Raw genomic sequence first — 25307 nt, forward strand, 5'->3', positions numbered from 1 at the left:
CTGTGTACACACGAGGCACAATGTGCGCAGCCGCCACTATCCTCTAGATAACGGTCAGTCCTGTACACACGGGGCACAATGTGTGCAGCCGCTACTATACGCTGGATAACGGTCAGTCCTGTACACACGGGGGCACAATGTACGCAGCTGCCACTATCCGCTAGATAACGGTCAGTCCTGTACACACGGGGGCACAATGTGCGCAGCCGCCACTATCCGCTAGATAACGGTCAGTCCTGTACACACGGGGGCACAATGTGCGCAGCCGCCACTTTCCTCTAGAGAATGGTCAGTCCTGTACACACGGGGGCACAATGTGCGCAGCCGCCACTATCCGCTAGAGAACGGTCAGTCCTGTACACACGGGGGCACAATGTGCGCAGCCGCCACTATCCGCTAGAGAATGGTCAGTCCTGTACACACGGGGGCACAATGTGCGCAGCCGCCACTATCCGCTAGATAACGGTCAGTCCTGTACACACGGGGCACAATGTGCGCAGCCGCCACTTTCCTCTAGATAACGGTCAGTCCTGTACACACGGGGGCACAATGTGCGCAGCCGCCACTATCCGCTAGATAACGGTCAGTCCTGTACACACGGGGCACAATGTGCGCAGCCGGCACTATCCGCTAGATAACGGTCAGTCCTGTACACACGGGGCACAATGTGCGCAGCCGCCACTTTCCTCTAGATAACGGTCAGTCCTGTACACACGGGGCACAATGTGCGCAGCCGCCACTTTCCTCTAGATAACGGTCAGTCCTGTACACACGGGTGGCACAATGTGCGCAGCCGCCACTATCCGCTAGATAACGGTCAGTCCTGTGTACACACGGGGCACAATGTGCGCAGCCGCCACTATCCGCTAGATAACGGTCAGTCCTGTACACACGGGGCACGATGTGCGCAGCCGCCACTATCCGCTAGAGAATGGTCAGTCCTGTACACATGGGGCACAATGTGCGCAGCCGCCACTATCCGCTAGATAACGGTCAGTCCTGTACACACGGGGCACAATGTGCGCAGCCGCCACTATCCGCTAGATAACGGTCAGTCCTGTACACACGGGGACACAATGTGCGCAGCCGCCACTATCCGCTAGATAACAGTCAGTCCTGTACACACGGGGCACAATGTGCGCAGCCGCCACTATCCGCTAGAGAACGGTCAGTCCTGTACACACGGGGGCACAATGAGCGCAGCCGCCACTTTCCTCTAGAGAATGGTCAGTCCTGTACACACGGGGGCACAATGTGCGCAGCCGCCACTATCCGCTAGAGAACGGTCAGTCCTGTACACACGGGGGCACAATGTGCGCAGCCGCCACTATCCGCTAGAGAATGGTCAGTCCTGTACACACGGGGGCACAATGTGCGCAGCCGCCACTATCCGCTAGATAACGGTCAGTCCTGTACACACGGGGCACAATGTGCGCAGCCGCCACTTTCCTCTAGATAACGGTCAGTCCTGTACACACGGGGCACAATGTGCGCAGCCGCCACTTTCCTCTAGATAACGGTCAGTCCTGTACACACGGGTGGCACAATGTGCGCAGCCGCCACAATCCGCTAGATAACGGTCAGTCCTGTGTACACACGGGGCACAATGTGCGCAGCCGCCACTATCCGCTAGATAACGGTCAGTCCTGTACACACGGGGCACGATGTGCGCAGCCGCCACTATCCGCTAGAGAATGGTCAGTCCTGTACACACGGGGCACAATGTGCGCAGCCGCCACTATCCGCTAGATAACGGTCAGTCCTGTACACACGGGGCACGATGTGCGCAGCCGCCACTATCCGCTAGATAACGGTCAGTCCTGTACACACGGGGCACGATGTGCGCAGCCGCCACTATCCGCTAGATAACGGTCAGTCCTGTACACACGGGGACACAATGTGCGCAGCCGCCACTATCCGCTAGATAACAGTCAGTCCTGTACACACGGGGCACAATGTGCGCAGCCGCCACTATCCGCTAGATAATGGTCAGTCCTGTACACACGGGGGCACAATGTGCGCAGCCGCCACTTTCCTCTAGAGAATGGTCAGTCCTGTACACACGGGGGCACAATGTGCGCAGCCGCCACTATCCGCTAGAGAACGGTCAGTCCTGTACACACGGGGGCACAATGTGCGCAGCCGCCACTATCCTCTAGATAACGGTCAGTCCTGTACACACGGGGCACAATGTGTGCAGCCGCCACTTTCCTCTAGATAACGGTCAGTCCTGTACACACGGGTGGCACAATGTGCGCAGCCGCCACTATCCGCTAGATAACGGTCAGTCCTGTACACACGGGGCACAATGTGCGCAGCCGCCACTATCCGCTAGATAACGGTCAGTCCTGTACACACGGGGGCACAATGTACGCAGCCGCCACTATCCGCTAGGTAACGGTCAGTCCTGTACACACGGGGGCACAATGTGCGCAGCCGCCACTATCCGCTAGAGAACGGTCAGTCCTGTACACACGGGGCACAATGTGCGCAGCCGCCACTTTCCTCTAGATAACGGTCAGTCCTGTACACATGGGGCACGATGTGCGCAGCCGCCACTATCCGCTAGAGAACGGTCAGTCCTGTACACACTGGGCACAATGTGCGCAGCCGCCACTTTCCTCTAGATAACGGTCAGTCCTGTACACACGGGGCACGATGTGCGCAGCCGCCACTATCCGCTAGATAACGGTCAGTCCTGTACACACGGGGGCACAATGTACGCAGCCGCCACTATCCGCTAGATAACGGTCAGTCCTGTACACACGGGGGCACAATGTGCGCAGCCGCCACTATCCGCTAGAGAACGGTCAGTCCAGTACACACGGGGGCACAATGTGCGCAGCCGCCACTATCCGCTAGATAACGGTCAGTCCTGTACACACGGGGCACAATGTGCGCAGCCGCCACTATCCGCTAGATAACGGTCAGTCCTGTACACACGGGTGGCACAATGTGCGCAGCCGCCACTATCCGCTAGATAACGGTCAGTCCTGTACACACGGGGCACAATGTGCGCAGCCGCCACTATCCGCTAGATAACGGTCAGTCCTGTACACACGGGGGCACAATGTGCGCAGCCGCCACTTTCCTCTAGATAACGGTCAGTCCTGTACACACGGGGCACGATGTGCGCAGCCGCCACTATCCGCTAGAGAACGGTCAGTCCTGTACACACAGGGCACAATGTGCGCAGCCGCCACTTTCCTCTAGATAACGGTCAGTCCTGTACACACGGGGCACGATGTGCGCAGCCGCCACTATCCGCTAGATAACGGTCAGTCCTGTACACACGGGGCACGATGTGCGCAGCCGCCACTATCCGCTAGATAACGGTCAGTCCTGTACACACGGGGCACAATGTGCGCAGCCGCCACTATCCGCTAGATAACGGTTAGTCCTGTACACACGGGGCACAATGTGCGCAGCCGCCACTATCCGCTAGATAACGGTCAGTCCTGTACACACGGGGCACAATGTGCGCAGCCGCCACTATCCGCTAGATAACGGTTAGTCCTGTACACACGGGGCACGATGTGCGCAGCCGCCACTTTCCTCTAGATAACGGTCAGTCCTGTACACACGGGTGGCACAATGTGCGCAGCCGCCACTATCCGCTAGATAACGGTCAGTCCTGTACACACGGGGCACAATGTGCGCAGCCGCCACTATCCGCTAGATAACGGTCAGTCCTGTACACACGAGGCACAATGTGCGCAGCCGCCACTATCCGCTAGATAACGGTCAGTCCTGTACACACGAGGCACAATGTGCGCAGCCGCCACTATCCGCTAGATAACGGTCAGTCCTGTACACACGGGGGCACAATGTGCGCAGCCGCCACTATCCGCTAGATAACGGTCAGTCCTGTACACACGGGGCACAATGTGCGCAGCCGCCACTATCCGCTAGATAACGGTCAGTCCTGTACACACGGGGCACAATGTGCGCAGCCGCCACTATCCGCTAGATAACGGTCAGTCCTGTACACACGGGGCACAATGTGCGCAGCCGCCACTATCCGCTAGATAACGGTCAGTCCTGTACACACGGGGCACAATGTGCGCAGCCGCCACTATCCGCTAGATAACGGTTAGTCCTGTACACACGGGGGCACAATGTGCGCAGCCGCCACTATCCGCTAGATAACGGTCAGTCCTGTACACACGGGGCACAATGTGCGCAGCCGCCACTATCCGCTAGATAACGGTCAGTCCTGTACACACGGGGCACGATGTGCGCAGCCGCCACTATCCGCTAGATAACGGTCAGTCCTGTACACACGGGGGCACAATGTGCGCAGCCGCCACTATCCGCTAGATAACGGTCAGTCCTGTACACACGGGGGCACAATGTGCGCAGCCGCCACTATCCGCTAGATAACGGTCAGTCCTGTACACACGGGGACACAATGTGCGCAGCCGCCACTATCCACTAGATAACGGTCAGTCCTGTACACACGGGGCACAATGTGCGCAGCCGCCACTATCCGCTAGATAACGGTCAGTCCTGTACACACGGGGCACAATGTGCGCAGCCGCCACTATCCGCTAGAGAACGGTCAGTCCAGTACACACGGGGCACAATGTGCGCAGCCGCCACTATCCGCTAGATAACGGTCAGTCCTGTACACACGGGGGCACAATGTGCGCAGCCGCCACTATCCTCTAGATAACGGTCAGTCCTGTACACACGGGGCACAATGTGCGCAGCCGCCACTATCCTCTAGATAACGGTCAGTCCTGTACACACGGGGCACAATGTGCGCAGCCGCCACTTTCCTCTAGATAACGGTCAGTCCTGTACACACGGGGGCACAATGTGCGCAGCCGCCACTATCCGCTAGATAACGGTCAGTCCTGTACACACGGGGGCACAATGTGCGCAGCCGCCACTATCCGCTAGATAACGGTCAGTCCTGTACACACGGGGGCACAATGTGCGCAGCTGCCACTATCCGCTAGATAACGGTCAGTCCTGTACACACGGGGCACAATGTGCGCAGCCGCCACTATCCGCTAGATAACGGTCAGTGCCGCCGATGATTGAGAGACGGAGAAATGTATAAAAAAAAATTGACTTTATTACACGACACATAAAGACCCACAGACGATACACCATAAATATAAACCGTCTCTGACAACACAGGGTAATAACCGCTCCCCCGTATACGACCAGATTAACCCTGTGTAACATCTTACACCCCGAAGAGCAGGCGCAGGTCCGTCAGTGTGAGCTTGGTGAACGCGCTGCCGTTTCCGGTCAGGACCTTTTTGGCCAAATCTTTCTTCTTCTCCTGGAGCTGAGAGATTTTCTCCTCCACCGTCCCCTGACAGACGAACCTGCCGAGAAGAGGAGAAACGACGGTCAATATAAAAACGCAATCACTGCAGAGCGCAAGAGGAAGGCGCCAAGAGAACGAGAAACGGGCGGCTGCAGAAACGAGCTCGCCAGACGACGTGCGCCATAGAAGGCAACACATGCCGGGCGCCAACATTATTATGGGATTGTGACGGTTTTTACATGGCGTTTATATTGTGTTTGTGGCTGAGGACGGATGGATGGAAGGAAGAGACGGTCAGACAGCGCTGAAGAATCTCCCCCGCCATCGCAGCAACGACGCTACGGCACGGATTCCTGACCCCCCCCCCCCCATGACATAAGCAGCAGGAACATGATGATGGTGGTGACAGCTGAGGGGCTACAAGGAGGAGCTGGGGTCAGTGTCAGGCTCCACCCACTCAGGCTCCGCCCCCAGCGATCAGGTGTGACCACGGTGTAATTTACCTAAACTAGAACACCACGCCCAGTTATATATTTTTCCTCTTTAACCCCTTAAACTTCAAGCCATTTTTTTGGTTTTCACTTCCCGCCTTCTAAGCGCCATGACTGGTTTCTTTTTCCGTTAATGGCGCGGCGCGGGGGCCGATTTTACCAGGTGTTGTAGTTTCTATTGGCACCAAATAATGGACTGGGAAAAGGAAAAAAAAAAATTCTATGTTGGGTGAAATTGGAAAAGAACGGTGATTTCTCCATTTTTTGGGGGAGTTTCGTTTTTAGGTCTTTCACCGTGCGGGAAAAAAGGCAAATGACCGTTATTCTGCTGGTTAATCCGATTACAGCGCGGTCAGATGATTAGATTTTACAAAAAAAAAACAACCTATTTGTTAGAAAAAAAAAAAGTTTTGTCGCCGCATTCGGGGCGCCAGAACGGTTTGATTTTTCCGTAGATTGCGCGGTGGGTGTGAGGGCTGATTTTTTTGCGGGAGGAGCGGTCGTTTTTATGGTCACCATTTTTCGGCACATACACATTTTTGATCACTTTTTATGAAATTTTTTTTACCGCTAAGTTGACCAAAAAAAACGGAGATTCTGGCGTTTTATATTTTTCTGGCGTTCACCGTGCGAGTAAACGTTATATTGTTACAGTTCGGACTTTTACGGATGCAGAGATAACAATTTTGTTTATTTTCTACTTCAGAGAGAAAAATGGGAAGAGGTTTTTTGTTTTGTTTTTTACTTTTAATATATTTTTATCCCCCCCCCCCCCTAATAACTTTATGCAACTTTTTTTTGTTTACACATTTTATTCGTCCCCCAGCACAGGAACGTGACCCGGCGATCGTTGGATACGAATGTACTGCAGCATATTGTCCTTTTTACAGGCAGAGTGAAGGCAGTCCTGGGGGTCTTCATCAGGCCCCTGAGCTGCCATGACAACCATCAGCAACCCACAATGACACGTCTGATTCTGCGGTCGCTATTGATCGCAGCATTTGAGGGGTTGAACGGCCAGGAACAGCGGGAACATTTTGATTACTTGATTTCCATCCCCCGCATTACGAGTCAATGACACAGGTTGGGGGGGGGGGGTCGGGGGTTACTGTGATTTGTCTCATGTTCTCCAAGTTACTCTAAGACCCCCGAGTCCTGCTCTGCCGATAAAGGTCACCCAGCTTTCCCAGAGCCCTGATCAGCACAGGTTTACAGTGCGGTTGTGTGATGGGCGTCCTCAGGACCAGGAGACATCTGTGTGCGGCGGTACCAGGGGAGCGACCCCCCGGATTATACCATGACATGGGTGTAGGGGAGGTCACCTGTGGATCACCACGTCCTTGCGCTGTCCCACCCGGTAGATTCGGTCACAGGCCTGATCCTCCAGAGCCGGATTCCTGAAAACAAGAGCAAAGTCAGAGCCGGGAAACGAGTCTCGACGCCCGTTCAGCTGTGACCCGGCATTAATAGAAAGATTGGGGTCCCGCAGAGCCCCTTGAATGTAACCGACCCCAAGAAGTGCTTACCAGTGCATGTCCATCAAGAAGAGGTGATTCCCACCGATCAGGTTCAGCCCCACGCCACCCGCGCAGAGCGAGACGAGCATGACCTGAGGAGACAGACGCCGTGAGGAGGACGTCACATGACAGCTCCAGTGCATGCTGGGAGTTCTGCCGCTCTCCTACCTGCGGTCCTCGGGGGTTGATATTAAAATCTTCCACCAAATCCATGCGGAGCTTCGGGGTGACGGAGCCGTCGATGGTGGCGTGAGAGATCGCCATGCGCTTCAGATGGACGGCCACAACCTTCAGCATGCTGGTCCACTGCGACACCACGACGCTGCGAACAAGACAAGAGGCCAATCAGCTCATTCACAGCCAGACGGGAAAACCAACAGCATTCATACGGGATATAACCACCCAGCTTTCCCAGACTCCTGCATGACAGATGTGACAAGTTGTAGCGAAGGACTACGACCCCCCCCCCATACTGCAGGGAGGAGACACATTGTACTTCATGGTGAAGGGCGCAATAACCCCCCCCCCAGCAAAACATCTGACTGGCCCCTATAGATAAGACGGTACCTCTTCTGGGGGACAGGTCCAGAGTTTATGGTTCTCAGCTCGGAGAGAAGAGCGTCGACCTGCGGGAGAGAGGAGACAGAGACCCTGACATCACCGGGAGAGAGGAGACTGAGACCCTGACATCACCGGGAGAGAGGAGACTGAGACCCTGACATCACCGGGAGAGAGGAGACTGAGACCCTGACATCACCGGGAGAGAGGAGACTGAGACCCTGACATCACCGGGAGAGAGGAGACTGAGACCCTGACATCACCGGGAGAGAGGAGACTGAGACCCTGACATCACCGGGAGAGAGGAGACTGAGACCCTGACATCACCGGGAGAGAGGAGACTGAGACCCTGACATCACCGGGAGAGAGGAGACTGAGACCCTGACATCACCGGGAGAGAGGAGACTGAGACCCTGACATCACCGGGAGAGAGGAGACTGAGACCCTGACATCACCGGGAGAGAGGAGACTGAGACCCTGACATCACAGGGAGAGAGGAGACCGAGACCCTGACATCACCGGGAGAGAGGAGACTGAGACCCTGACATCACCGGGAGAGAGGAGACTGAGACCCTGACATCACCGGGAGAGAGGAGACTGAGACCCTGACATCACCGGGAGAGAGGAGACTGAGACCCCGACATCACCGGGAGAGAGGAGACTGAGACCCCGACATCACCGGGAGAGAGGAGACTGAGACCCTGACATCACCGGGAGAGAGGAGACTGAGACCCTGACATCACCGGGAGAGAGGAGACTGAGACCCTGACATCACCGGGAGAGAGGAGACTGAGACCCTGACATCACCGGGAGAGAGGAGACTGAGACCCCGACATCACCGGGAGAGAGGAGACTGAGACCCTGACATCACCGGGAGAGAGGAGACTGAGACCCTGACATCACGGCCCCCCCCCCCGACATCGCGGCCCCCCCACCTCGGCCCCCCCCCGGGGGGGTTCCTCACCTTGGTGCTTCCGCTCTCGCTCTCAAACAGTTGGGCCTGGAAGTTGGTTCCATTCAGGGAGACGCTGGGTTTGGGGTCGTGGCTCTTGAGGTCACACAAGGTCAGGGCATTGAGTTGCTCCTCCAGGGTCAGGCTCAGCCCCTCGTTCTTCAGCTCCAGTTGGTCCAGAGTCTGGGGGGAGGGGGAGAGAGAGGGGTCAGGACGGCTGCGGTTACCCCGATATTATAACAGGGTGACCCCGAGTAGTTGTTCTATGGACCAGCAGCGATCCTCCCTCCCCCCCCCCCCCGGGGCACTCACCGTCTTCAGCAGAGATAGGTGGCTGCAGCACTGGCGCAGGCGGAGCAGAAGTGACAAGATGTGGACGGTGCTGGACCCCTGAGAGGGCGGCGGGGGGGCCGAGGGGTCACCCTGACAGGGGCCGAACTCCCGAGCAACTGCCAGAAAGAAATCAGGAAGGGGGGGCGACATGAAGAGTTACAGAGGGTCCGGAGCAATCAAATCAGAAGTGAAGCGAGAGGTCTGAGCCGCACGGTGCCGCGTACCTCTGTCAAAGGGATTATCTGCTCCCCCCGACGCTGCGCGTGACCCCCCGTCATGTCTCTGCAGGTACTGCTGCAACGTGGACCTGAGGAGAAACAGCACAACGACGTGAAGAGACGGCACTGCCGCTCCTGCCCCCCGCCGACCACTGCACCTCCCCAAACCACTGCACCCCTCCGCCAACCAGTCGCCCCCGCCCACCACCGCACCGCCTCCCCCTGCACCACCCCCGCCAACCACTGCCGCCCCCGCCCACCATTGCACCGCCTCCCCCTGCACCCCCCCGCCAACCATTGCCGCCCCCGCCCACCACCGCACCGCCTCCCCCTGCACCACCCCCGCCAACCACTGCCGCTCCCGCCCACCACACCCCCCGCCAACCACTGCACCTGCCACATCAGCGGACAGCCCGGCAGTTTAATAATAGACCTGAGACTCCACCTCACCTGGATCGGGCAAATATCACGTCGTACACGGCCCGTTCCTGAGCGGACAGCGTCAGATGATGCAGATCACTCGTCCTCTGCGGGAGCTCAACCTGAACCACAGGGGGAAACGGGCTGTTATATACGTGTGTGTGTGTATATATATTAGGCAGCACCCGATGTAAGCCCCCAGTGTATACTGAACCCCCCCGTGTATACTGAACCCCCCCCCGTGTATACAGAACCCCCCCGTGTATACTGAACCCCCCCCCGTGTATACTGAACCCCCCCCCGTGTATACTGAACCCCCCCCCGTGTATACTGAACCCCCCCCCGTGTATACTGAACCCCCCCCATGTATACTGAACCCCCCCGTGTATACTGAACCCCCCCCCCGTGTATACTGAACCCCCCCCCCGTGTATACTGAACCCCCCGTGTATACTGAACCCCCCCCCCGTGTATACTGTACCACCTGGTGTATACTGAACCCCCCCCCGTGTATACTGAACCCCCCCGTGTATCCCCCTCCCCCACTGCTGGTTACCAGGGGTCTCCCGGCGTGGTCCCGCTGGTCCTTGGTCCTCCGCAGCAGGAGGCTCTTGGTCAGGATGTTCAGCCGCTCGCCCCCCTTTTTGCTGCCGTTGTCCACTTGACTCTTCCACAATTTGAACTCATCGAACGGGGAGCAGCGCAGGAACCTGCGGGGGGACGGCAGTTATGGGGGGCGCCTCACGGGACCGCACAGGCCGCGCGCAGCCCTTCACTCACCGCAGCAGGGAGTACAGGTCCAGCAGGTTGTTCTGTATGGGGGTCCCGGTCACCGCCCAGCGGGCCCCGGCTCTCAGCTTACACACCGCCATGGACGTCTGCACCTTGGGGTTCTTAATGTTGTGCGCCTCATCCAAAATAATGCGCGCCCAGGCCAGACGCAGCAGAGGAGAGGAGGCCGCCCGGTCCTGCAAATAGAGAGTAGCATACACCAGGCATTGCACAGGGGGCCAATGTAAAAATCACCACATCTCCTGTAGTGCAGCGCAGCAAGTTCTGTACAAACACTGAACCGACACATGAGATGTTTACAGACGGAGAGCAGAATAGTGACTGCAGCTCTGGATGTAACTGCAGTATAACCTGATGTAACAGCAAGATAGTGACTACAGCTCTGGATGTGAATGGAGTATAAGACATGATGTTGAGTTAGAATAGTAACTGCAGCTCTGGATGTGAGTGGAGTATAAGACATGATGTTGAGTTAGAATAGTAACTGCAGCTCTGGATGTGAGTGGAGTATAAGACATGATGTTGATTTAGAATAGTAACTGCAGCTCTGGATGTGAGTGGAGTATAAGATAGGATGTTGAATTAGAATAGTAACTGCAGCTCTGGATGTGAGTGGAGTATAAGATATGATGCTGCATTAGAATAGTAACTGCAGCTCTGGATGTGAGTGGAGTATAAGACATGTGACTACGGATCAGTACCAGATAAATAAAGGATCCTCATAGTCGGAGATTACATGCGGACGATCACCCACCTCCAGGTCCTGGTCCTTGGCCGGTGCGTCCCCCTCCTCCTTCTTGGCAGGAATCTCTTTCGACACGAGGCCGTAGGTGGTGACAACAATGTCGTACTGCGCCAGCCTGGAGGAGACAGAGGAGAAGAGGCGCTGCAGCAGCCGGATCATTCATCTCTGGACGTCACGGATCAGCAGCGGATTTCAAGTCCTCGCCTTATTTTCATGATCTCTGATTGCTGTCAGTGATTGGTACTCAACTTATGTACAACCGGCGGCTGAAAACAAGACTTCTCACATCTGAGGGTCTGTTACAATTGTGTCCACTCCAGACAATCCTGTGCGTGGTAAACAGCCAGGACTCCAGACTGATACAATGTAACAAACTACCAGGACAGGAAAGAGATTTGTGCTGCTGATGGGTTCAGCTAAAAGGATTGTCTATACTGCTTACATTGTGACAAACCCTCAGCTGCGAGGTCAGGATGAGATTTTAGCTTATGGATATGAACAATGTTGTCATTCACTGACAGCAAGCAGAAATCTATAAAATGCTATCACAAATATCTAGGCTACATGCAGATGTAGACAAAACTGCTGGTCAGAATAAGGCGGTAGACGCGGCAATCAGACATTGGACGAGGGAAGTCGCGCTGCCGAGAAAGTGACGCTCCGGACGAGAAGAATCTGATTTATAGCCGTTCCCAAATCACAAAGAAAAACCAAAAAGGAGGAAGAAAACAGAGTGCCGCGCGCAGGGTAAGGCCGCCACCTAGTGCCGCGCGCAGGGTAAGGCCGCCACCTAGTGCCGCGCGCAGGGTAAGGCCGCCACCTAGTGCCGCGCGCAGGGTAAGGCCGCCACCTAGTGCCGCGCGCAGGGTAAGGCCGCCACCTAGTGCCGCGCGCAGGGTAAGGCCGCCACCTAGTGCCGCGCGCAGGCTAAGGCCGCCACCTAGTGCCGCGCGCAGGCTAAGGCCGCCACCTAGTGCCGCGCGCAGGCTAAGGCCGCCACCTAGTGCCGCGCGCAGGCTAAGGCCGCCACCTAGTGCCGCGCGCAGGCTAAGGCCGCCACCTAGTGCCGCGCGCAGGCTAAGGCCGCCACCTAGTGCCGCGCGCAGGCTAAGGCCGCCACCTAGTGCCGCGCGCATGCTAAGGCCGCCTCTAACATTGTCCATAGACATTTCAATCCTTCGCAGTCCTCGGCCCATGTTCACCTCTCGTGCGCTCCGAAACCAGGTCACCCCTCTCTCGCGCGCTACGCCCAGGTCGCCCCTCTCGCGCGCTACGCCCAGGTCGCGCCTCTCTCGCGCTACGCCCAGGTCGCCCCTCTCTCGCGCTACGCCCAGGTCGCCCCTCTCTCGCGCTACGCCCAGGTCGCCCCTCTCTCGCGCTACGCCCAGGTCGCCCCTCTCTCGCGCTACGCCCAGGTCGCCCCTCTCTCGCGCTACGCCCAGGTCGCCCCTCTCTCGCGCTACGCCCAGGTCGCCCCTCTCTCGCGCTACGCCCAGGTCGCCCCTCTCTCGCGCTACGCCCAGGTCGCCCCTCTCTCGCGCTACGCCCAGGTCGCCCCTCTCTCGCGCTACGCCCAGGTCACCCCTCTCTCGCGCTACGCCCAGGTTACCCCTCTCTCGCGCTACGCCCAGGTTACCCCTCTCTCGTGCTACGCCCAGGTCACCCCTCTCGTGCTTGCTTGGCTCGGGATATTTACCTGGAGCACACAGATAAGTTCTGACTCCATTTATCGCTGGGGAGACTCCACCCTGACAATACCCTGGGATCAAGTACTCACCGCTTACAGTCCTTCTCCCGGTTGGCGCCATGATACAGATAAACCTGCAATCGTCCGTCACTCACTCTCTTCTCCACTTCCTTCTTCCAATGATGAACGAGCGACGCCGGACAGATAATGAGGGTCCCACGAGAGACCATCAGGGTGGAATCTGGAAGAAAATGCGGATCTGTCATTATACTACGGGCATATTATGGGCACAGCTCCGCAGCACGGACACCTTAAATGGAGACTAAGTTCTCAGACAACTTCTGCCGATGTAATAAGATTCCTGATATAAAACAACGCTGTCATTTACTTACTGATGAAATGTGTTTTATCCATGTGAATTCTGTGTGACGTTACCACCACTAGGGGGTCTCCCTTCCTGTAATCTGCTGTACACCCCCTGTCGTCAAGCAAAGCCCGTCCCTAGTTACAGCCGGACTGCAGAAGTCGGGTGTGTCTATTCACTGCCTGCCAATACAAGTCTATGGAGAGGGGAGGAGTAGGGAGAGGACCGAGACAAAGACAAACACTCACAGTAATGTTGCCAATCCAAGTCTATGGAGAGGGGAGGTGGAGAAGAAAAAGAGTGAAGCCTCATGCACACGTCAGTATTCGGAAGCCAAAACCAGGAGCGGGTCCAAAACACGGAGGAGGTGCAAATCTTTCCATTATAGGTTTTCTCTGTTTATGTTCCACTACTGGTTTTGGCTTCCAAATACTGCATGAGGTCTGAAAAAGGAGCAGACACAGGGGGTGATATCCGGCCGGTTCGCCCCCGGTTCTCCCGAACCGGTTGGTAAAAGGACAGCTGGTTCGCAGAACCGGGAAGCCGGAACCGGTCCCCTGCACTCAAATGTTTCCACGTCCTTAGGACACAAATACAGTTGAGTTCACTAGCGCGGCCCTGGCGAGGCAAATGATGCCTCGCCAACTAAATGGGCTGAGCATGCTTAGGATATTGAATGTGCGCATATAGGCCTATACGTAATGGAGGAGTTTAACATAATGTGCGGCTAGGTCTGTGCGCTTATGTAATTATATGTGGCAATCCACACAAAAACATTCCGGAAAGGGAATTTCTTTATTTAGAGTCCACTTTAATGTAGGGGGTATTTGGAATATCATAATTGTTTTACTTTATTATTAGAATCATTTTCAATGGCGCGATACCCTGCAGAAAAAGTGTACCCATCCCGCCTCCTCGCATGTCTTCGTCCGAAAAACAGGGAACCTGTTAAAAAATTTAATCCCACCCCTGCACAGACTCGATGCCCATACAAGTCTATGGAAAAGGGAGGGATGAGCAGGGGCAGAGTGAGAGAAACGCATGCTGCTGTAAGATTTCTACGTCACCCCAGTGCTGGATTCTCAGCTATACTGCTGTATAATCTCCTCCATGCTGCTGAATAAATTATAGCCATTAGGCTCCTCCCACTAGCTCAGAGACAACTGAATTAGAGACAGATCCTGCAGAGGAGAAAACTGCTAAATAATGCAGCATACAAGTCATCTAATGGCCACAAGTAGTGTCATCCCTCACGTACACACACGACAGATTATTCTGACAGTCTCCTGAGGAGTTCGGTCCACTTGAAGGGCAGCACGGTATAATGACCGATCCACTTGAAGGTCATGTGACCACTGTATGGAGACACGTACAGGTGGCGGGGGAGGGATGGGCAGCGGCTTCAATGTTTACATGTGGGATTATGGTTAATAGTAAAGTTAGTTGTTCTGAGCCCCGGCAGCCGCTCTTCATGTACCCGCCGCCGCCCTCATCCCGCGTCGCCTTTTACCTGTTTTAGAGATCCAGGACTCCAGCTTCTTGTCTTCTTCCTTCTCTGATTTCTGCTGCTGTTTCTGGGCGAGTATGAGGGCGATCATGGTCAGCGTCTTCCCCAGCCCCATGTCATCCGCTGCAGAGACCGGAGATAGACACAGATCACACGGGGAGCACCTGTATATATATATACACACACACACACATTTATATACAGTGAAGGAAATAAGTATTTGACCCCTTGCTGATTTTGTACGTTTGCCCGCTGTCAAAGACATGAACAGTCTAGAATTTGTAAACGTTTTTTCAGAGTCGGTTAATCTAACATTTGAGATCTGTTGTGTATTTGGATCTCATGAGTGAAGTGTGGCAGGCATAGGCGGCAGCTGCAGACTGCTCGGACAGCCTCTGGTGTCACACGGTAGTGAAGTTCAATAGTTAGACCGGCAATGATTTTAAAATAGCGCTAGCCCCCCCGACATGTTTCGCTGCAGCAGCAGCGTCCTCAGGGGATCATTTCAGGGCTATTACCTAATAGCAGTCTGCAGCTGCCGCCTATGCCTGCCACGCTTCATTCATGAGATCCAATACACAACAGATCTCAAATGTTAGATTAACCGACTCTGAAAAAACGTTTCATTAAATTTATATTGTACAATTATCTATTTTCTCTGCTGCAACCGGTTTCTAAATTGAATAAAAGTTATATTTTAATGAATGCAACAATTCTATGGCAGCTGGGAGATTGGGGCTCGTTTGTGCTCTGCACATTTATCTGCCTGCCTATTTCAATCATCCCTGCCAGCTACTGGGGTCTCTGTTCATTTTTCCAAACCTCATCATCAACTACAAAAAACGTCTGACTGCTGTGCTTGCCAACAAGGGTTTTGCCACCAAGTATTAAGTCTTGTTTGCCAAAGGGATCACATACTTATTTCTCTGTGCACAATGCAAATAAATATATATAATTTTGACAATGTGATTTTCTGTTTTTTATATAATCTATCTCTCACTGGTAAAATTAACCTAGCCTAAAAATTCTAGACTGTTCATGACTTTGACAGCGGGCAAACTTACAAAATCAGCAAGGGATCAAATACTTATTTCATTCACTGTATACATATATACACACACACACACACACACACTGTATATATACACACGCACAGATCACACAGGGAGCACCTGTTTATATACGCCTGGTGTGGGCAGTGCGAGGGGACGTCTCTTGGGGGGGCCCATTCTGGGTTTTGCTTTGGGGCCCTATGATTTGTGTGGACGTCTTTTGTCATCGTGTAAAAGCAAAGATCTGTAACTTACCCAGAATCCCTCCCTGCGGCTGCTGAGCCTCCCTCCACTGAAGCCAGGCCACAGCTTGTTTCTGGTGCAGGAGCAGCGGGATCTGCAATATGAAGACGAAGCGGTGAGAAGCCGGAGATACTGGATATTACACGGGTGACATGCTGGTAATACAGGATGAGGGGGAGGGGGCAGTAATACAGGATGAGGGGGGGGGGGGCAGTAATACAGGATGAGGGGGAGGGGGCAGTAATACAGGGGGAGGGGGCCACCTTCAGTCCTCGGGGGTCCGTTGTGGTGCTCTCCGGGTCGGGGCAGGACTCCAGGCTCTTGTGTAGGTGATCGATGGCCTCACTTGTCGCATTTCGGACAGCGTAGAGTTTTTCCTCCGTCATCCGACCCCCGTACAGACTCTGCCACTGAGGGGTCACTGAGAAAAAACAAGAACTTCAGCCAATATCAGAGAGACCAAAGGATCAGCACCAAGTGACGGACTGCAATCTTCTCAAGCAGTGGTCTGCAATCCGCAGCTCCGCACCTGTAAGTAAACTACAACCCACCACATGTCCTAAGAGCTGGGAGTTGTAGTTCCCCAACAGCTGGAGAGCCAAAGGTTGTAGTCTACAGACGAGGACCGGACTCCTGCGATTGGCTGGCATCACAGGGGCGGGGGTGGTGATCGGCGTCACAGGGGGGGGGGGGGGGGTGTTTGGTCGCGTGACTGGCATCACAGGGAGGGGAGCGGTCGGGTGGCATCACAGGGAGGGGAGCGGTCGGGTGGCGTCACAGGGGGTCGGGTGGTGTCACAGGGGGGGGGGGGGGGGTCAGTCGGGTGGCATAGCGCTCTGCTTCCACTGACGCTCCTCCCGCCACTGCCGGGTGGGATTTCAAGGTTCTGTGTTCCCCCACAATGCTGTAGACTACATGTGACCCGCCACCACCACGTGTCTCACCTCCGTACAGGCCGCTGTAGGTCTGGCTGAAGCCGGTGCTTAATCCGTGAAGGCCAAGGGCACTGGGAGGCAGATCATGGAAGGACAAAGGCTTCACCCCTCCTCTTACCTCCGCTGGGGCAGGTTTGCTGAATGGGTTTCCAGGGTCCGGCTGAACCTTTGGTCTCGTCTCTCGATCGTTACCTGAAGGACAGAGGAATAGAAATCCTCACCAATCTCACCCAACAAAAGACGTTACCAGCCCCCCCCTGGCACCCTCCTCACCTGACACAGCCCTCCCCCTGGCACCCGCCTCACCTGACACAGCCCTCCCCCTGGCACCCTCCTCACCTGACACAGCCCTCCCCCTGGCACCCTCCTCACCTGACACAGCCCTCCCCCTGGCACTCCCCTCACCTGACACAGCCCTCCCCCCTGGCACTCCCCTCACCTGACACAGCCCTCCCCCCTGGCACTCCCCTCACCTGACACAGCCCTCCCCCCTGGCACTCCCCTCACCTGACACAGCCCTCCCCCCTGGCACCCTCCTCACCTGACACAGCCCTCCCCCTGGCACTCCCCTCACCTGACACAGCCCACCCCCCTGGCACTCCCCTCACCTGACACAGCCCTCCCCCCTGGCACTCCCCTCACCTGACACAGCCCTCCCCCCTGGCACCATCCTCACCTGACACAGCCCTCCCCCTGGCACTCTGCTCACCTGACACAGCCCTCTCCCTGGCACCCTCCTCACCTGACACAGCCCTCCCCCTGGCGCCCTCCTCACCTGACACAGCCCTCCCCCTGGCGCCCTCCTCACCTGACAGCCCTCCCCCCTGGCACTCCCCTCACCTGACACAGCCCTCCCCACTGGCACTCCCCTTACCTGACACAGCCCTCCCCCTGGCACCCTCCTCACCTGACACAGCCCTCCCCCTGGCACCCTCCTCACCTGACACAGCCCTCCCCCTGGCACCCTCCTCACCTGACACAGCCCTCCCCCTGGCACCCTCCTCACCTGACACAGCCCTCCCCCCTGGCACTCCCCTCACCTGACACAGCCCTCCCCCTGGCACCATCCTCACCTGACACAGCCCTCCCCCTGGCACTCTGCTCACCTGACACAGCCCTCCCCCTGGCACCCTCCTCACCTGACACAGCCCTCCCCCTGGCACCCTCCTCACCTGACACAGCCCTCCCCCTGGCACTCCCCTCACCTGACACAGCCCTCCCCCCTGGCACTCCCCTCACCTGACACAGCCCTCCCCCCTGGCACCCTCCTCACCTGACACAGCCCTCCCCCTGGCACTCCCCTCACCTGACACAGCCCTCCCCCCTGGCACCCTCCTCACCTGACACAGCCCTCCCCCTGGCACTCCCCTCACCTGACACAGCCCTCCCCCTGGCACCCTCCTCACCTGACACAGCCCTCCCCCTGGCGCCCTCCTCACCTGACAGCCCTCCCCCTGGCACTCCCCTCACCTGACACAGCCCTCCCCACTGGCACTCCCCTCACCTGACACAGCCCTCCCCCTGGCACCCTCCTCACCTGACACAGCCCTCCCCCTGGCACCCTCCTCACCTGACACAGCCCTCCCCCTGGCACCCTCCTCACCTGACACAGCCCTCCCCCTGGCACCCTCCTCACCTGACACAGCCCTCCCCCTGGCACTCTGCTCACCTGACACAGCCCTCCCCCTGGCACCCTCCTCACCTGACACAGCCCTCCCCCTGGCACCCTCCTCACCTGACACAGCCCTCCCCCTGGCACTCTGCTCACCTGACACAGCCCTCCCCCTGGCACCATCCTCACCTGACACAGCCCTCCCAGCGGCACTCTGCTCACCTGACACAGCCCTCCCCCTGGCACCCTCCTCACCTGACACAGCCCTCCCCCTGGCACCCTCCTCACCTGACACAGCCCTCCCCCTGGCACCCTCCTCACCTGACACAGCCCTCCCCCTGGCACCCTCCTCACCTGACACAGCCCTCCCCCTGGCACCCTCCTCACCTGACACAGCCCTCCCCCTGGCACCCTCCTCACCTGACACAGCCCTCCCCCTGGCACCCTCCTCACCTGACACAGCCCTCCCCCCTGGCACTCCCCTCACCTGACACAGCCCTCCCCCCTGGCACTCCCCTCACCTGACACAGCCCTCCCCCCTGGCACTCCCCTCACCTGACACAGCCCTCCCCCCTGGCACCCTCCTCACCTGACACAGCCCTCCCCCTGGCACTCCCCTCACCTGACACAGCCCTCCCCCTGGCACCCTCCTCACCTGACACAGCCCTCCCCCTGGCACTCCCCTCACCTGACACAGCCCTCCCCCCTGGCACCCTCCTCACCTGACACAGCCCTCCCCCTGGCGCCCTCCTCACCTGACAGCCCTCCCCCCTGGCACTCCCCTCACCTGACACAGCCCTCCCCCTGGCACCATCCTCACCTGACACAGCCCTCCCCCTGGCACTCTGCTCACCTGACACAGCCCTCCCCCTGGCACCATCCTCACCTGACACAGCCCTCCCCCTGGCACCCTCCTCACCTGACACAGCCCTCCCCCTGGCACCCTCCTCACCTGACACAGCCCTCCCCCTGGCACCCTCCTCACCTGACAGCCCTCCCCCCTGGCACTCCCTCACCTGACACAGCCCTCCCCCCTGGCACTCCCCTCACCTGACACAGCCCTCCCCCCTGGCACTCCCCTCACCTGACACAGCCCTCCCCCCTGGCACCCTCCTCACCTGACACAGCCCTCCCCCCTGGCACTCCCCTCACCTGACACAGCCCTCCCCCCTGGCACCCTCCTCACCTGACACAGCCCTCCCCCTGGCACTCCCCTCACCTGACACAGCCCTCCCCCCTGGCACCCTCCTCACCTGACACAGCCCTCCCCCTGGCACTCTCCTCACCTGGTTCGGCCACAGCCTCAGTAGAAAGTGACAGAGCACTGAGTGCATCTTCCAGGTCATGGACTTGTTTCAGGAGTCGCTCGCCTCCATCTGGCAGCGCCTTCAGGTTTACTAATGCTAGAGTGGCCTGAAATACACGAGGGATGAGAGGAAATGATGTCACATGGGGTGGAGTCCGTGAGGACTAATGACAGGACAATAATCAGGTTACGGAGCTCAGTGGGAGCAGATGAACATAGAAGTCTGTACTATTGACCCCCGTAAGAGAAGGGACTGTGCGTCTGCCCCCAGAGTTCAGCCCTGGCACCGTCCCACCCAGCCGTGCCAGAGACCACCACACGTGACATGGGGTTGGGGGCACTCCTCACCTTCTTCTGCTGCAGTTGTACCGAGAGCATGGAGTGTAGTGCGGCCGAGCTCGGACCCTCTGCCTGCGGGGTGAAGCCTGGGAAGGAGGTGATGGTCCTCTGTTTGCCTCCTCCCGATGTCCTCAGTGCAGACGTCTTATCCTTTCCAGGTTCAGAACTGATGAACACAACGTCGCCGTCATCGTCCTCCTCCGCAGGTTCCTGCCCCGGACCCTTCCATTGATCTGATGATTTGACGCCGGAGACCACTGAGGACTGTGAAGCTTCCCCCGGGACTTCTTTCTGAACCGTCTCCTCAGGAAGCTTCTTCTTGACGTGGAGCCCGGCCGGCAGCTTCTTCTCCCTCCACCCCTGGAATGAAGCTTCACAGTCCTCTGCCACCTCCTGTCCACCATTGCTGGGAGGTTGTGTCCTCTTGACGTCAGAGCTCCATGGCGAGTCTTCTGGTCTCTTCTCCACAATGGCCGCTCTGCCCTCAGACGTTCTCCCGGTCTTCTCTTCTCTGCTCTTCCTCACCCGCTCTTTATCGAGATTTGCCGCATTGTTCTGGGGCTTCGCCTCCTCGCCGCTCTTCTTCAGGTCTGATTAGAGGTCTCCCCCTCTACGCTTTTCTTAGCTCGGTCATCGCTGGTGTTCCTCCCCTTGTCTTGGCGCTTCGCCTCCTCGCCGCTCTTCTTCAGGTCCTGATTAGAGGTCTCCCCCTCTACGCTTTTCTTAGCTCGGTCATTGCTGGTGTTCCTCCCCTTGTCTTGGCGCTTCGCCTCCTCGCCACTTTTCTTCCGGTTCCGATCAGCCCCTTTCTCCTCGCCGCTCTCCTTGGTGCTGACCTTCCGCTCCGCGCTGATCTGTTTCCAGACTGCAGGTCTGGGGTCCTCGTTAATCACTTTGAAGGGATTTCTCTGAGGTTTCTCGGTCTCGGAGGGAAGGTCACATCTTTGCATCACTTTGCACTTCGACTCCTGGAAGAAGAAGATCACACTGGATCAGTAAATGCCGCCTCCACATGGTTAGGACGTTTGCCAGCCATGTCGCCCTGTGAGCTATTTATTGAGCCACCCCCCCCCCCCCCCCCCGGGGGGCAGTTGATTTCCCAGATACAGATTGTTACCTCTTTCCAGGGGACGCTGCCACAGAACTTCTTTCCGTCACTCTTCATACAGCGATAATACAACCTGCGGAGATCAGCGGCAACAGCAAAGAAAATCATCAGATAAAAAAAGATGTGAATCCAGAACATGACGGGAATCAAACAAATGTGTTCTTACTCCTAGCAAAATCACCACAACCATCATCATCATCGTTCCCCTCCTCATCGTCACCACCCTCACCCTCCTCCTCATCATCGTCACCACCCTCCTCATTACCTCATCATCATCATTACCCTCCTCATCATCATCACCCTCCTACTCCTCCTCACCCTCCTCCTCCTCCTCGTCATCACCACCCTCCTCCTCCTCACCCTCCTCCTCATCATCGTCACCACCCTCCTCATTACCTCATCATCATCATTACCCTCCTCATCATCATCACCCTCCTCCTCCTCATCACCCTCCTCCTCCTCACCACCCTCCTCCTCCTCCACACCACCCTCCTCCTCCTCACCACCCTCCTCCTCCTCACCACACCACACCACCCTCCTCCTCTCCACCCTCCTCCTCCTCATCACCCTCCTCCTCCTCCTCCTCCTCATCACCATCCTCCTCATCACCCTCCTCCTCCTCCTCCTCACCACCCTCCTCCTCACCACCCTCCTCCTCCTCACCACCCTCCTCCTCCACACCACCCTCCTCCTCCACACCACCCTCCTCCTCCTCTCCACCCTCCTCCTCCTCTCCACCCTCCTCATCACCCTCCTCCTCACCCTCCTCATCACCATCCTCCTCATCACCCTCCTCCTCATCATAACCATCACCCTCCTCCTCCTCATCACCATCACCCTCCTCCTCATCCCCCTCCTCCTCTTCATCATCACCCTCCTCCTCATCATCACCATCACCACTCCTCCTCATCCCCCTCCTCCTCTTCATCATCACCCTCCTCATCATCACCACCACCCTCCTCATCACCCTCCTCCACATCACCCTCCTCCTCATCACCCTCCTCCTAATCCTCATCATCACCATCACCCTCCTCCTCATCATGACCATCACCCTCCTCCTCATCATGACCATTCACCCTCCTCCTCATCATGACCATCACCCTCCTCCTCATCATGACCATCACCCTCCTCCTCATCATGACCATCACCCTCCTCTTCATCATCACCCTCCTCCTAATCCTCATCATCACCATCCTCCTCACCATCACCCTCCTCATCACCACCACCCTCCTCATCATGACCATCACCCTCATCCTCAATGAACAGAACCTCCTATTCATCATCCCCATCACCCTCCTCCTCCTCATCATCCCCATCACCCTCCTCCTCTTCATTATCACCATCACCCTCCTCCTCTTCATTATCACCATCACCCTCCTCTCATCATCACCATCACCCTCCTCCTCTGCATCACCATCACCCTCCTCCTCATCATCACCATCACCCTCCTCCTCATCATCACCATCACCCTCCTCCTCATCATCACCATCACCCTCCTCCTCATCATCACCATCACCCTCCTCCTCATCATCACCATCACCCTCCTCCTCATCATCACCATCACCCTCCTCCTCCACACCACCCTCCTCCTCCTCCACACCACCACCCTCCTCCTCACCACCACCCTCCTCCTCCTCTTCCTCACCACCCTCCTCCTCCTCCTCACCACACCACCCTCCTCCTCCTCACCACCCTCCTCCTCCTCACCACCCTCCTCCTCCTCACCACCCTCCTCCTCCTCACCACCCTCCTCATCACCCTCCTCCTCATCACCCTCCTCCTCATCATAACCATCACCCTCCTCCTCATCCCCCTCCTCATCACCATCACTTCCTCCTCATCACCATCACCCTCCTCATCATCACCACCACCCTCCTCCTCATCATCACCACCACCCTCCTCCTCCTCATCACCCTCCTCCTAATCCTCATCATCACCATCACCCTCCTCCTCATCATGACCATCACCCTCCTCCTCATCATGACCATCACCCTCCTCCTAATCATCACCCTCCTCCTCATCCCCATCACCCTCCTCCTCTTCATCATCACCATCACCCTCCTCATCACCACCCTCCTCCACATCACCACCCTCCTCCTCATCATCACCCTCCTCCTAATCCTCATCATCACCATCCTCCTCACCATCACCCTCCTCATCACCACCCTCCTCATCATGACCATCACCCTCCTCCTCCTCATGACCATCACCCTCCTCCTCCTCCTCATCATCCCCATCACCCTCCTCCTCTTCATTATCACCATCACCCACCTCCTCATCATGACCATCACCCTCCTCCTCATCATGACCATCACCCTCCTCCTCATCATGACCATCACCCTCCTCCTCATCATCACCGTCACCCCCCTCCTCATCACCCCCCTCCTCCTCATCTCCATCACCCTCCTCCTCTTCATCATCACCATCACCCTCCTCATCATCACCATCACCCTCCTCATCACCACCCTCCTCCACATCATCACCACCCTCCTCCTAATCCTCATCATCACCATCCTCCTCACCATCACCCTCCTCATCACCACCCTCCTCATCATGACCATCACCATCACCCTCCTCCTCATCATCCCATCACCCTCCTCCTCCTCATCATCCCCATCACCCTCCTCCTCCTCATCACCCTCCTCCTCTTCATTATCACCATCACCTCCTCCTCATCATGACCATCACCCTCCTCCTCATCATGACCATCACCCTCCTCCTCATCATGACCATCACCCTCCTCCTCATCATCATCATCACCCTCCTCCTCATCATCACCATCACCCTCCTCCTCATCACCATCCTCCTCATCACCATCACCCTCCTCCTCATCATCACCATCACCCTCCTCCTCATCACCATCCTCCTCATCACCATCACCCTCCTCCTCATCACCATCCTCCTCATCACCATCACCCTCCTCATCATCTCCATCACCCTCCTCATCACCGTCACCCTCCTCCTCCTCATCATCACCCTCCTCCTCCTCATCACCCTCCTCCTCATCATCACCCTCCTCCTCATCATCACCCTCCTCCTCATCATCACCATCACCCTCCTCCTCATCATCACCATCACCCTCCTCCTCATCATCACCGTCACCCTCCTCCTCATCATCACCGTCACCCCCCCTCCTCATCACCCCCCTCCTCCTCATCATCATCACCCTCCTCATCACCCTCACCCTCATCATCACCCTCACCCTCCTCATCATCACCCTCACCCTCCTCATCATCATCACCACCCTCCTCATCATCATCACCACCCTCCTCATCATCACCACCACCCTCCTCATCATCACCACCCCCCTCCTCATCATCACCACCCCCCTCCTCATCATCACCACCCCCCTCATCATCACCACCCTCCTCATCATCATCACCCTCCTCATCATCACCACCCTCCTCATCATCACCACCCTCCTCAACATCACCACCCTCCTCAACATCACCATCACCCTCCTCCTCATCACCATCACCCTCCTCATCATCCCCATCACCCTCCTCCTCATGACCATCACCCTCCTCCTCACCATCACCCTCCTTCTACTCCTCATCATCACCCTCCTCCTCATCATCATCATCACCCTCCTCCTCATCATCACGCTCCTCATCATCATCACCCTCATCATCACCCTCCTCTTCATCACCCTCCTCCTCCTCGTAAACATCATCACCCTCCTCCTCATCACCACCCTCCTCATCATCCTCCTCATCACCACCACCACCACCCTCCTCATCATCATCCCCACCCTCGTCCTCACCATCATCCCCACCCTCCTCCTCACCACCCTCCTCCTCACCATCATCATCACCCTCCTCATCCCCACCCTCCTCATCCCCACC

The 25307-nt window shown here is 57.0% G+C and overlaps 1 protein-coding gene across 1 annotated transcript; it reads right to left on the minus strand.

Annotated features, from left to right (window-relative positions):
• Positions 1 to 5065: 5065 nt before the first annotated feature.
• TTF2 (transcription termination factor 2) lies at positions 5066 to 21629 on the minus strand. The gene is given in 21 exon segments (XM_075854738.1): positions 5066 to 5342; positions 7098 to 7172; positions 7302 to 7384; positions 7461 to 7614; positions 7860 to 7918; positions 8815 to 8985; positions 9115 to 9251; positions 9360 to 9442; positions 9804 to 9895; positions 10329 to 10482; positions 10553 to 10740; positions 11319 to 11424; positions 13087 to 13237; positions 14871 to 14990; positions 16175 to 16256; positions 16426 to 16583; positions 17107 to 17289; positions 19996 to 20122; positions 20364 to 20944; positions 20947 to 21322; positions 21472 to 21629. Coding segments are annotated over 21 exon segments (3354 nt in total). The 5' UTR covers positions 21601 to 21629; the 3' UTR covers positions 5066 to 5197.
• Positions 21630 to 25307: the final 3678 nt, after the last annotated feature.

Source organism: Rhinoderma darwinii, chromosome 2 (genome assembly GCF_050947455.1).
Source record: "Rhinoderma darwinii isolate aRhiDar2 chromosome 2, aRhiDar2.hap1, whole genome shotgun sequence".
NCBI classification, from domain to species: domain Eukaryota; kingdom Metazoa; phylum Chordata; class Amphibia; order Anura; family Rhinodermatidae; genus Rhinoderma; species Rhinoderma darwinii.